We start from the raw sequence: 14,619 nt of genomic DNA, 5'->3' as shown, positions 1-14,619 counted from the left end.
TTAAAGAGCAAAGAACTTTTATTTCTTTTCTGCTTATCTTCATGACAGGACTTTGTCAACAGGTTGCTAGAAGCATTCAAGGCTTTTAGCACACTATAGAAGTACTTATCCCACTTCCCCTCTGTACTTACCATCGCAGCAAATGAAGATAGACAAGTAGCACAATTATTGTCTCCCAGGAAAGCAAAAATAACTGTCAAGGACAGAGGCAATGTATGCTCAGAACTCTCTCCTAATCATTACAGGCATGATGGGAAATCTAAAAAAATATCAAGTAACAGAAGGCAGCATGACAGCATTCAGGATGGGGGGGAAAAAGTAAAGTAGAAATTGGTCACTGTTGTTTAATGTGACTAGGTTTCTATTTAAGTCTACACTTACTTGGAAGCAAGGGGCAGGGGTGTTTTAAACAAGAGAATACAGAATGAGAAACTCTGAAATTATTTACAAGCTATTCTTTTATATTGATATGCTGGATAAATTTTACCCCTAGACAAGTTTCTAACATAATTCAAGCATTGAAGAAGAAACATTAAACAGCCAAAACAGGATGGGTATGTAAGAGTATTTCAAAAACTACCTCTGGGAACTGATGAAGTTAATCACAGTTTATTTATCTTCAAAGCCTCAGAGCATTGTTTAATAAAATGTCTCAGGTGATCTTTCATTTCCTCCATTGCAGATGATTCATCTCACTCAACCCTTCTAATTCCAGGTTTATATATATATATATAAAAGTTAGGCAGATATTTGAATTAAAGTATCACAGGAAATCCTTGCTCAACCCTCTGGGGATGAATATTCCGAAACCTTTCTTAATTATAGGATCACACAGTCAGTGATCACAGTGCACAAAGGAAAGAACAGAGTAAAAACTATTTAACAAACAAGGATCTTAAGTTTTACTTTATTTTTATTGTTCAAGGCTCATCATGAACAGTAAATCCACCATACTCAAATCCTTCTCTGAGGGCAGAACACACCATGACCAAGCTAATTATTCCAGCACAGTATTTGAGCCTTCTACAAACACTAATGAATTCTCCATACCACTGTTGTTAGAGAAAAGGGCATTAACACTTCAGTTTTACAGACGAGCAACACAGCAAAAGTAAAGTTCTAATTCACTAATATAAACCACCACATTATCCAAGCTGCATCCCCCAAAAACACTTCTTAAATATAAACAGACATCAACAGCTACTTTTCAGCACCACCAAATCTAAACTTTCTGTGCTTTTCCTGATTTTGCTGCTCTAATGCTGCCTATACCATAAGCAAACCTTTACCTAATTCTACTCTCCTGGCCCAAGACTGCAGTCTTTGTGCTTTCAATCCAGGCCACAGCCTTGTGCTTCACTCTCCAGGCTGCTTCTTCCAACTGCTGTGCACAGCTCCCCTTACCATGCTCTTGATCCCTGCACCTCTCTCCCTCATCCCTAAAGTTAAAGTCCTTGTAATGTCTTTGTCACAATTTTCCTGCCTGGCCATCACCTGCTTCCTTCTTGGCCTCCAGCTCCTCCACAAAGCTCTTCTCACCATCTGAGGCCATTATCCCTTGTTCTGCCTGTCAGAGTTCACCTCATCCAGCTGCTTCCACCCATATGCCCAGCATCAGCCTGTGTCACTCCTAGCTCTCAGGGGAGCCTGCTCATCCCAACCATATCATTGTCACTTACAAACTCAGTCCTTGGTGCTAGACTTCTGGCTTCAAGTCCCTCTCATTCCCAGCTTCTACAGAGGGATGGGGACAAAAGCAGGGAAGGAAGACATGAAAGCAGGACAAGCACTCAAGACCCCAAGAAGAGATCAAGGCCTGCTGATGGACACAAGCTTGGAAACCATCTCCACATCAGGGAAGTCCCAGTTTCCTCCATCCTGCTGGGTGCAGTCAGCCCAGCTGTTGGCATCCTATTTAAATTCTTATTTTAGCAGTGCTTCACAAACCAGCTCTGACAAAGGGCTAACACCTCTGTCAACACTCTAGGATGGTGGGCAGCTGCCACGTCTCCTAAGGACCAGGCTGGAGCTTCGTAAAACAGGGGAACATCTTGAGGGATGAGTATGGAGTGCCAATGATGATCCCACTCTCCAAGGGATGGGCTTCTCACAATTCCACAAGCCTCCACCATAGGGACAGATAAACACTGGGAAAAGAAGTGTCCATGGTTGCCTTCAGAGCCAGCCAGAAAACAAATCAGCTGTAAGTAAACCACCAATTCTGCTGTGCCCAGGTGAGAGGGGGATTTTCAGAAGAGGTACCTCAGTGGAAAGCCAAGAGAAACAGCCAAAATTAAACACCAAGTAATGCTACTGCACCTGAATATTACTGCATGATGGGAGCGAGAGGCTGATCCATACCTCAGGTGTCAAAGTGTTTTTACGGACACATACAAAGGCTTTTTATCTGATGTCAGCTGCCTCTCCCCCATGAATTCTCAAGAGCCCAGGAGAGGCAACCCACAGGCAACATGAGGTAAAACCCCAAATTCACTCACCCCTGTAGGAAGCAGAGTAGTCCTACACAGTGTGACACATCAATGGCAAAATACCTCATTCTGACCTTTAAAATAAAATAAAAGCTCACAAGTTCAAGGAGCTTGCAGAGCTTCCTCTATGGTGAGCTACAGGACACCTCTGTGAAGGGACATACTACTGGATCTGGCCAGGCACACCTCAGAGAACAGCCCAGCCCGATGCCTAGGCCAGCAGCACCTCAAACAAAGTGCATTTTAAAAGGGAAAAGAAAAAAATCTCATCCAGCTGGAGGGGAGGCACAAGTCCAAGTGACAGTGGGCAGTATCTGGTGAAAAAAAAATTAAGAAAAAACAGATATTCCCTTATATACATTTAGATATGTATTACAACATTCCTTTATATACATTTACATATATATTACAGTGCAAGGGTCATCAGCTGCTTTGCCAGCTGTCCCAAAGCACATGGAGGGAGCTGCCAGCAGCGTCCAGGTGTGCCCAGAGGCTCTGCCCAAAAAACCCCGGCATTCCCACAAGATGTGATATTCAGATACACCATCATGGCAAAGGTACTAGAGCTACTCTCTTCCATGACAGCTGAACGCAGAACTATAACTTCCAGCCACCATGTTGTGCCTTCCTAATTTTTCTGCTGCTGTAAGATTTCTGCTCTGTAAGAACAATACTTAACATTTGCTATAAACATAGAAGAAGAGAACCCACAAAAAGCAATTACTCTTGTCTCATTATCTCACATAAAGAGGGACTGATGCCTGAAATCCAAAATTGAAGTTTATCTCTGCTACTCAACTGCAGAACTCCTACCACCTGCCCCAGGAAGAGTAATGACATGTTTCCTCCCTGAGCTCCCTCTCATCCAGTCCCTGGCTATTTTCTGAGCTCTGCAGCTCACACACCTTGTACGTTATGCTGGCATAACAGAGTTTAACACTTCAAGTGGATTAAAACCTTGGCCATATCACCCTGGCCATTGAGACTGAGGGTGAGAAGTTCAGCACAGATGGACAAAGGCAACAGACTTCACCTGGCCTTGGAATTCAATGAGCACAGCTCAGTGCTGAGCAGATGCCCCAAACACGTTGCCAGGGCACAAGGAGCATATCCTGAAAACCATCCTACCAGAAGCAGAGCTATCATTCCTGATAAAAAGGGTATGTGCTCATTCCTGATGACAAAATCAATTTAGGCACTTGTTTTTATCCACCAATCACAAAACATGGCAAAGTTGGCCAGCATTCAAACCTCTTTCAGTTCAGCACTGCAAAACCTGACTTCTTGGACTGAGAGTACTGGAGTGGAATCTGAAAACACTTCTACTCTCTAAGTGAGGAATTAGTCTAAAAAAGTCAGTCAGTCATAAAACACTGAAGGAAAACACCAACAGAGAGGATTGCACTTCATCTAGAAGCTCAAGAGTCTTCTGGGAGGCACCTCTACCCACCTTAGAAGTGAAGCTTTGATTTCTCTTTTGGTCTGAAGCAGGACAGTCCTTTTGTTTCAGAAACTCAACAAGTTTCACTCTTTTTCTCACAAAAACATTGCCTTTCTCTGTGCTTTAAGATCCTTGTTATTCTTTCACCTTTCCTGTTGGAGCTATGACCGTACAGAAAAGAACTCAGCAGTCTGTAGTACAAAGTGGGAATAAGGAGCATGACTGAACTCTGTGCTGCAGGAGCTCCAGGCCAGGTGTTTCTCTTAAAAATCCAGTGGCTGTTTAATATAAGTCAAGAAACTGTCAAGAACAAAGCACTGTAGATCTCGAGACTTTGAACAGTACTTGGTGGCTTCCATTGCTGAGTGCTAAACAGTATACATAGTAAAAAGACCATTCCTAATTGAAAGGCTAAGTTAAAAAATACTGCCAGATTGCTAGGAAAGAAAACAGCAAAGCCTTAATAAACTTTTGGGGGTGGGGGGGGGCACTGTTTTGTAAGTAAAGGCTTTAAGTCTCTATTAACTCAAAAGAGATGTTGCAGGAAGAATTAAAAAGAAATAGGCATAGCAGACAGATTGTAAAAGGAATAAAATTTTACTTCCACAACAAGAACTGAGCATGGAACAAAAGTTAGATCGGATAAAGTAATCATGAAATTCAACAGCTAGGCTAAAAGTTGGTCCCACTCTACCTAGAAACAAGATGACTAGTTAACATATTCTTGTTTTATTTAAAAGCAGAGCTTTCCTCTGCTGCTGAACTAAAGATTGTGATAAATCAAAGTCAGGACAAGCCCTACTTCCCTGCTATCTGAAACAGAGAAGAGGACTGAGCCTCATCAAGAAAGCCAGAATTCAGGGCTTCCTAATGCACTACTACTTACACTATAATCCTGTCCTGATCCTGTACACTTTTCATGCCTGTAAGATACTATTCGTAGATGTCTTACATTTGATGTTTGTAAGATGTTATTGTAAGGCATTAGGTGAAGAGCTCATATTTTAAATATCTGAGGTAGATTTTCCACCCCTAGAACTGTTTCCTTGAATTCATCAGCCTCATGGTTGGAGGTGAGATGTGGCTCAAGCATCAGGGTCTTGGGTGCCCCATTCCCCAAAAGCATTTTCCACAAATCTCCACTTGCCCTCCTCTGCCCCTTCATGCTAGAGCAACTCATCTGCCCACAAAGACATTTTCCCCCACTCCTGTGTGTAAAAGTTAGTAAAATAAGACATCAGAATGTTAGGGATCTTAAGAATCAGACTGTTTGCAGAATTGCAATTATGAGTTATATATGTACATCTCCTCTAAAGCACATTGTCAGCACTTACACTGCTTTTTTTTTTTATTTTCTCATTCCCACTTCACAGAGAATGGATCTGAAGCATACAAGTAATGGAACTGATCACTCAAAAATCCGGCTGAAATACTCTAACAATCGAAGTCCATGCCAAGCAGTACTGCTCAGATGACTACACTTAACTTTAAGTTTCTATGTTTTTCTGAATTAGGAACAGATTTGCTTGCCCAAATACAGCCCACATATCTCAATTGCCACTTTGGTTCTACCACCATGCTGTCACACAATTCACAACAGAGCTAAATTTCTTTCTTTGCCTATAAAGCTGTTTGACACAGAAACCTGAGGTTTGGCTGTTAATACCAATATTATTAAAAAATCAGAATACTCCACCAGCTTTACTGGGATGGTCTCAGACTGAAACCTCAAACACTGCAAAGAAAAGTCTTTCTGCATTTTCTCTAGGATAAATTAAATCATGACATCACTCTCCAGAAACTGTAACAAACAGTATGCTATCTACTGTAAGAGAGTTATCACTGATAAAAAGTCTAATTAAGAGTAATATTTTTCCCTTTCTTTTATGCATATCTTCCTATCACCCCTCCTTCTTAATTTCCTCTTTTTGCCTCTAAAGGCAACTGAAAGAATGCTCAAAACTTATAGAGCTTTCTCTTTCAAAAGGTTTAATTCACAGAAAAAGAATCTTGCTTAGGAGAATATTCCATATTTTCCAGGACTTACCCTGGACACAAAACTGTCCAGGTTGGAGAAAAATTACCATTTCTCTACCTCCAAGATGTAAACTTGCTGGGACACACAAAAGAACACTCTTAGTTTAAACAGCTCCAGTATAGCCATTTTAGAAAATACATCTCACAAGACAGAAAATGTTCCACAGGGAGCTTTTATGTAAGCTCAGAGCCCTGATATATGCTGTTAAAGGTGACAAGTAAAACTGTCACTGTGCAAACAACATGCCAAAGAACATACAAACTCTCTTTTTTCCTAAACTAGGGAATCCTCAGCAGTGAAAGCCTGCTAAGGAAGAGGTCTTCTAATGTGGTTCCATGTGCAGCAATCATCCTGCCAGGTGAAACAGGTCCTGCCCTGACCAGAGGTTCCAAGGCCACACTAGAGTAGTGGGGCACAGGGAGGCACAGCACACATGACCTGCTCACACATGGTATAGGCTAATCAGAGGAGAGCTGTGCTGAAAGGACCACATCTTTCAAGCTGGAACAGCTAGTCCAAGAGGATACAGTAATTTTGAAACTAAGCACTAACATCCAGGTTTTTCTGTCGTCTGGGGGTGTCATGTTGGACAAGGGGGTTTTTTGTGAATCTCTGTGAGAGAAAGTAATACTTCTAACAGACATAGCAGTCGCCCATACATTGCTCCAAGTTCTATATTGGTATTACTCTATGGGAAGATAAAAATCAAAATTGAGTATCTCCTGGCTCCAGCCAAAGGACCTGGCACACAGCCAGACTGTAGCTGTAAAGTAAGTCACCTCTGTTAGTAAAAGGGAATCCATACAGCTGCCAACACACTGCTGACATTTAACAAATAACAGAACAAGGAGGGAAGAAAATAACAGGGCAGCCTCAGACTTCCATCCCAGCTGACAGCAAAGGCCTTCAGTCTTCTCACAACCCAAGGGCTGATGAGCTTTACTGAAGAGAGTAATTTTCCTGAGCCACCTTCCAGGAAGTTTTACACTAGAGGCAATATTCAAGAACAAGGCTATTCCTGTGTCCATTAGCAAAAAGCGTATCTGTTCTGGGAATTAAAATAACCTTTATGTACCTATCTACAGTCTTCACATTACTTATTTCATACAGTAGATGTTTGTCTATTGCTCCTTATGAACGTCTATCTTTCAGCTCATCTGTTATGAATTTTTTAAGTTCCACCTTTTTTTACACCAGTCCTAAGTTCCTAAACTACAAGTGGATGACTCCAAGGAGAAAATAACAGAATATCCAAAACATCTTCACCACTAACCTTTCAAAGCTACTTTCATTATCAGTAGTCTCAATACAAGTCCTAACAAACATCTCAGACTTCTTCCCTACAGCTCTGACCACCAGTCTGTGAAAACTCTACCACAACAGCTCATCAGTGTGGCTGCAATTAACTGTATGGAATAGCAACTGGAATTATTAACATATTTACACCACTGGAGTCCTTAGAGGAATGGCTATACTTTAACATTGTTTGTCCATAACACACAAACCTAGAATCAGGGTATCAAAAAAAAAAAATTGAAAATTAAATTAAAATAATCAATGCTGCTCTTCTGTGTGCTAATTTGATAATCAATGAAAATTAAGCTACTTGTGTATCATAAAAGACAGGAAACAAATTCTGAAGTGGTCTCCAGAAGCCTCTCTGCTCTGACTCCTAAACTGGCCTTGGACAAATAAAGAATGAACTAAGATACAGACCCACTTCCCCTTATTATTTACAGTAAAGCCAGCCAACACTGCAGATCCAGAACTGAAGCTAAATGAGATCATAATCATTTGCCTCTATAAACAGCTACAGAAGGCAGGTAAGAAAAAGGGAAGCACTAATATGCTTACTTCAACACTGACTAAAGCACAGTAAAAAAAAAAGTCATATAAATATCTATCTCTCTTGCCTAATTGTCATATTGTAGCAACTCAGTGCTTCTACCTAATGGGACATTGCCCCTTAATCTAGACCTTACTTAAATACACTGTAAAACTACATCCAGAATTTCACTCAGTAAAAATACAAAAAAAAAAAAAAAATTCAACATAATTTTAAAACAATTCACAAACTTCATGTTAGAATACTTAATGAAGGGGAAAAAAACCCTACAAAGTGACTTATCCTGTCCTTGATACTCAGCTTGGGCAGTTAAATAGAGAAGTGTTCTATTTGGCCACTTCAGCAGTTTCCACAAAGTTGACGAAAGACTTGCTACATGACCAATCAGCGTCAACACATGAAATGCCTTCTCATAGTTACACAGTTTTAGCTGTATGTCTTTGTATGCATATGATCACAGAGAAAAAAATCACAAGGCCATCCCTTGAAACCACGCTGACATATTTAGTGAGAAATAAATACTGGGGAGTATTGAAAACCTACCCAGAAATACTTCCCTAATTTCCCTTGCTGACAGCACACACACACACAAAAATATTGTCTGTATTTCAGGAACTAATTCCAAGAAATAGAAACAAAAGAAAGCAACAGCTAGGTAAGACCACCATTACAGAGAATCACTTAAGCATCAAAGCTTTTCTGAGCTCTTGCAAGCAGAAGAGAGAGAAGAAAATTGAGGATGTTTCTCTCACCTTGGAATAAAAATGCTTTGCTGGCATTGTGTAGTCCTGACACTTGTGTTACCCCCAGGGTTGTATTCACCAGATCCAGTTCTGTGATGATATCAATTTGTAAGTCAGGATCCATTCCAAATCCTACAGCTGTTGGAGGCAGAGAGAGTTAGATCAATTTTTATTTCAAATCAGGTAATGGAAAGAATAGACAAGAATATCTAGCACAGACATTTCTAGCACCTTCCCACTCACACACACACTGTACACAGCAATTACTTATAAGACATTAACTGTGTTGCAGGAAAGAGAACATATTCTATTCCAAGTCATTCAATTAAAATATTTCATTCCCAGAGATTTTACTACACATGTGTTAAAACATTCTAAAACTGATACATTTATCCAATATCTTCAAAAGGTTAAAGAGTAATAAATAATGAAAAGCATAACCACCTATGCAAAAGGATGAGAGATATTTGCAGCATTCATCTACTGGTGACGCTATTTCCAGGGAGATGTAAGGAATGAAAATTCCTCTCACATTCCCTATGTAGTGCGACCAACTGACCAGGCCCACAGCTCATCCCCTAAATGTAATCCATTTTCCCAACTGGACCAAAGGACCCTGGAGCAGATATGGTAGCAGGGCAAAGAATACCCTCCTGTAGACTAAGAGCCTTGGGTGACTCACCAAGGTGTTTGATATTGCGTCTGAAGCACACCTCTGTTTTTGCCAAAGCCTACCTACAAACACACATTCACTCAGACCAGCTGCAGCACCTCTGGGCTGCAGGAGCACCTACTGGAAAAGCACAAATCTAAACCTGAAATTCATAAAAGGCTTATGCCCAGGAAAAGCCTGGGTATTCTTCAATCTAGTAGGAACCTGATGGGACTGACATAGAAGACAGAGACTCCAGAAGTTCGAACATGCTATATTGGAAAGCTCAGGGCAACTTGATGGTGAGCACACCAAATTCATCAAACATACCTCCTTTTTTCTAGGGATGAAAAGATGACAGCCTGACCTCAGTGTTTCTCTCAACACAGCAGTAAGAGTGACATGAGATCTGTGCCTGAGACACAGGTCAAATATCTCATGTGGAACCCAAACACTTTCCTAATCAAATTTTTCACTAACATCATTAGTAACAGGAATAGGCTCCAAGAATGAAATCCTGACACAGCTGAAGTCAATGGTAAAAGTCCCATTGACTTCCATGGAGCAAGGACATTACCTGTAAAGCACGTTCAGATTGATTTCCACTAAGTAGACTTCACATTCAGGTCTAAATTGGTTGATTTGTTATTCCAGGACTATACTTCTGGATCATTTAAGCAGCAAGTACTATAGTTTGAGTCTTTGAAAGGCTCTGAGAAATTACTGAGGTGTACAGAACGAACCAGAAGTTACATATACTACCCATAAATCTTCTGTACTCCAGCACTTGCTCTTTTCCTCAAGGATGAAAAGATGTTGGAATAACATGTTGTGCTAACATAGAGGATTTTACTCCACAAAGGACAGAGCACTAAAAAGTACTGAAAATACAGCTTTAGGAGGTCTCTAGCAACCTTACTCTACAAGAAAAATTAAGATCTGGAGACATGTGATGGAACTGAGGCTCCAAGAGTGCTGACATATCCACACATACACTGTGCTTTCATAAGGATATGGGAATAACTACCTTTTTGTAGAAAATTGGAATTGGGAGAATACTAAAGAACCCAGATAAACTTCTCCAAAGATAAAAACCTCCCGGATAATGAGCAACATTATCAGACTTTTAGTACTATCTTTGACTTCCACCCTAGGCACTCAGGCACTGAATGACCACAACTGACACCGTCCACACCGATGACAAAAAACACCTCCCCTCCTGGAATAAAGACCAGCACCAAAACAAGAAAGGACTTGTTATCCTTCTAAGGTTTTCATTCAGAAGGGAAACAGCACAATGTAAATTGTGTGAAATATACCTATCAGCAAAGACAAGTGTTTGCCATCCCTGTGAGAAACAGAGCATGCTGTCCCTCATTAGAAAGGGGTTACATCTATTCAGATCAGTCATAATCTACTAATATGAAGGGAGAGCAAGTAGGTACTAAAACCTGCTCAACAGAAAAGACAAACTGTGTTCAGTAAGACAAATCTCAATCCCATTAAAGTAAGTGAAAACTCTATCACAGCCATCAATAGGGTAGGGACAGAAACCACAGCAAGCAAGTACAGGCACTTCCATAAATCACAGTAGCTCCACTGCTCTATTAAAGCTGTTTATTCCACCCTGAATACCCAAGGCTCAACAAGTATACACAACTGAAGATCCACAGGGTTCAATTTATGCCAACGAAGGATCTCATGTGACAGCTTCAATGTGTTCTCTTCCAGATTTTAAAATACTTTTGAAAACAGAGACCATTTCTAATGTCACAGTAACTATTTAGCAAGAGTCTACACCACTTTAAATAACTAGTCATTTTCCTGAGCTGGATCATCAGATGGAAGCAGGCACTCAAATGCCTAGTTAATAATTAATAAATAACAAATCAGCAGCTTCAGTATAATAACCAAGTCTTCTTTTCCCCTCTGGTCTCCCCCAGTCTATCTGAAAGATATGACAGGCATATCAACCACACTTGCACCTAGTATTTTATGCTATCTCTTTCCAGTAGAAATACCATCTCTTTCTGAAGTAAAAATTAAGCATCAAGCTGTCTGCTTTCACTGGAGAGCTGTGCAACACCTGGGCCTGATTCTGGATTATGTTTCTTTCAATTCCTATTTCAAGTAATTGGGCCATTCCCTTTAAATCAGTGGCTTACACAAGCAACACTCCAAATGCTTCAGGCAGGTGGGCGGGAGTAGAAATCATCTCAGGACTCGGTGGATTCGGCCCAATGTGAACTGAAGGCACTACAGTAGATTAGAGGATTAAGCCATATAATTATGAATGATGTCACTAGGAAATCCCTAAAATAAATTAATTCTGCCTTACAGCTCTGTCAGCTTTTATTCTCTGCTTCTGCCTTTATCACTTACACCCAAGCACCAGCAATCATGCCACGCTCTATCTAGCTAATGTGCAGCCATGCAACATATGCAGCACATTTATAATCTCCTGCACATGTGTAATGCGCTACTGGGGATGGAAAAAGTAAAAGTGTGCCTTTTACTTAATGCACATTCAACACAATCAAGCCATTCGCACGTACCCACGTGAAACCATTCAAACGGTAAAGACGAGGCTCTAGAAGAGGCATTTTGCCCTCTTTCACAACTTCGATGGCAATTGTTGCATACAGAGAACTTTCCGAGTAGTAGAGTTTTTGGTCCTGTTGACCATTTAAAAACCGCTGTATGCACTATCAGGAGTAACACCACTATGAAAAGAATGGGCAGTATTTTCTTCCAACTGTTTTTATGCCGCATCTCTCTGTAGATTTTGATGAGGTTAAAATTACTGTAAGAATTTAATTATAGAACATTAATTCCTTAGCACTTTTGATAATTGTGCCGGGTGGTTTCCTTGAGAATAGCTACAAGCACCACGGAGAAACGTGCCCTTCAGCAGCTCCAACCGAGGAGGAGCGGTACCCGGGACCAAGAACAAAGCCTTCGTAAGGAAAAAGCGGATTTTGGGTCGCGCTATCTGGAGAGATAGCGGAGCCGGCACGGCACCGGCTGGAATAACACGCTTGCAGCCGCATCACGCCCATACGGCCGCGCCCCCCGCCCGGTACCGCGGGCGGCTCCGCGCACCGCCGCCCAGACACGGCCCTGGGCCGCCACCCGCGCACCGCCCGCCCTGATCCGCGGCGGCCACCGCTCCTCCGCTCCCCGTCCCCGCGGGGCGCAGCCCGCACGCCGCTCCCGCAAAACTTTCCCACGCCTGCCGCCAGCCCCCGCGGAGCGGCCGCCCCGCCGGGGACGCGCCCGGCTGCTCCCCGCGGAGCCCCGCGCCCGCCCCGCTCGGCGTAGCGGGGGATCCCCGGCCCCGCCACGGACCCCGACCCCGGCCCCGGCCCGGCCCCTCACCTGCCCCGGCTGTGGCCGCACATGCCCAGAGGAGCAGGAGGAGACCCATCGGCGCTGCGCGGGCGGCGGCGCCTGCTGGCTCCCTCCCCGGCCGCCGGCAGCTGCTGCGGAGCCGCATCGAGCCCAGCGGAGCCGAGCGCAGCCTCCGACGCGCGGAGCGGCTCCAGCAGGAGGCGGCGGCGGCTCCGCCCGCTGCCCAGGCGCAGCCCCGACGCCCCCGCAGCGGGGGCTCCCCGCCCGCCCCCCGCCGTGACGCGCGCCCCCCCCGGGCCTCGCCAGCGCCGCCGCCCGGCCACGGCTGCGCTCCGAGCGGAGCGGCCCCGGCGCGGGGAGCCTCCACTGCGCGCTGGCTCCTCTCTCCGGAACGCGAAGCCCCTGAGCGAGAGGGGCCCGCCACCCGCTGCGGCACGTCCGGGCGGGTGCGAAGTGCGGCCGCGCAGCTCTGCCGGCGGCTCCGGGGCACCTTCCCGTTTTTCTCGACGTAAGAATCAACCCTCATTAACTATTTACTCGTAGTAATAATTTATGCCACGTATGAATAAACAAAAAGAAGTTCTGAGGTATAGTACAGAAACCTGTGTCGTTCTTTGGCTTCTTGCGTGTCCTTGCTCAACTCCCTTAACTGTTCTTTCATGCATCTAATGTGTAAAAGGGAGGTAAAGTATTTAAAGATATTCATGAGCCGTATGAGCATCTGCTCTGATAGCTGTTCTAAAACCTGTCTTCAAGTATTTCTTCGCTCTAGCCTTTTAATTTGTCTCGGTGCCTGGCAAGGAACACACTACCACATGCCTCGGTTATACGCAATGTTTTTCCCTGCAGAACACCTGATTTAATTTTGAAGGACAGTTTATTGGCCCCAGATGATGTTCCCACCCTACTGAACAGAAGCAAAGTGAGATTTCTAGTTGATCTGCAGTTGCAAGCCCCAGGATCATCCTCTCTGCTGCTTCCCCTCATTGTGATTTTGTGCTGCACAGTGCAATTTCTGGCCATCTTAAATGTTAAATAATAAGCTGTAGATTTGCACAAATTTAGGATGACACCATAAAAATCATACCCATCTTAGGGGTGCAATTGCATTCATACACATTTACACTGGCAAGAACAAACAGTCTGACTTGGTTGCCTAATTGCTTAATTAGTGAGATGCCTGGAAACAGCTGTTCCTGGCTGCCAGCAAGGTAATGCACTCCAGGAAACCTCTGGGGTGGCTACTCAAAAAGCACATCAGTAATTTATTTCCCGTGTATCTGAACAACTTTTTCTTCAGCTGTAACTTCCCAGCTTCTTCCCTTTGGCTAGGGTGCCCTGATGTCAGCCATGGGGCGAGAGGAGGGGTACGCACATAGTATACAAGTGTGTGTGGGTATGCACAGATATTCTATATAACCATAGCAACAAGAGAGAGAGGCAATGGTACCTCAGCAAGTGAAGACACACCCCTCTATTCCGTCCTGCTAACATCAGGATTCTGCATAGCAGTTACTATCTGATTTTAGAGATTTCTTTTTTGGTGAACAGGTCTGTATATCCAGTTCCTGTTAGCTTATATCTGTTTGTGCTTATCTGGTGGTAAAACCATTGTCTATCTAGACACCAAATTGAATCTAATTGAAGTTTTCCATTTTCTACTTGATGCAGAGTCTTAAGTGGATATGTAATTTAAGCTGGTCATGGATACATCCTCGAAATGATCTGTTTAACCTAAGCCTGGATTAAATTCTGTTTATAAAAAAATTACTGTGGGTACATGCAAAAATTTGCAAAAATGTTATCAGCTGTAAAGCACAGTTTCAAACACATCTTGAGCAATCTCAAGGAAAAGAATATCCTAACCATTACTGATTTGTTCTTCTGTTCACCAGAAGCATCCTAAAGCCCACAAGTACTGCAAAAAGTAACACAAGCAGCTTTGTAAAAAGAGCTCTTAAAAAAGCCGGGCCCACAGTTGTGACTCTTCCTATAGTCCAGCTCAATGCCCAAATGTTCACACATTTGGAGAGCATTTGGAGAGCACATATGTTCAGCT

At 43.1% G+C, this 14,619-nt stretch overlaps 1 protein-coding gene across 6 annotated transcripts in view; it reads right to left on the bottom strand.

The window, feature by feature from the left end:
* NELL1 (neural EGFL like 1) overlaps nucleotides 1-12,792 on the bottom strand; it is a 317,342-nt gene extending 304,550 nt beyond the window's left edge. For all 6 annotated transcript variants that reach the window (XM_058828276.1, XM_058828293.1, XM_058828281.1 and 3 more), the window contains exons 1-2: nucleotides 12,588-12,792; nucleotides 8,567-8,695 (exon numbers count right to left, since the gene is read on the bottom strand). In XM_058828276.1, the coding sequence (XP_058684259.1) occupies nucleotides 8,567-8,695; nucleotides 12,588-12,705 (247 nt within the window). In that variant the 5' untranslated portion in view covers nucleotides 12,706-12,792. The remainder of the gene's footprint in view (nucleotides 1-8,566; nucleotides 8,696-12,587) is intronic.
* Nucleotides 12,793-14,619: the final 1,827 nt, after the last annotated feature.

Source organism: Poecile atricapillus, chromosome 1, assembly GCF_030490865.1.
Source record: "Poecile atricapillus isolate bPoeAtr1 chromosome 1, bPoeAtr1.hap1, whole genome shotgun sequence".
Lineage (NCBI taxonomy): Eukaryota > Metazoa > Chordata > Aves > Passeriformes > Paridae > Poecile > Poecile atricapillus.
Note: the sequence above shows the minus strand (reverse complement) of the source record. Positions and strands in the feature narration are given on the sequence as shown.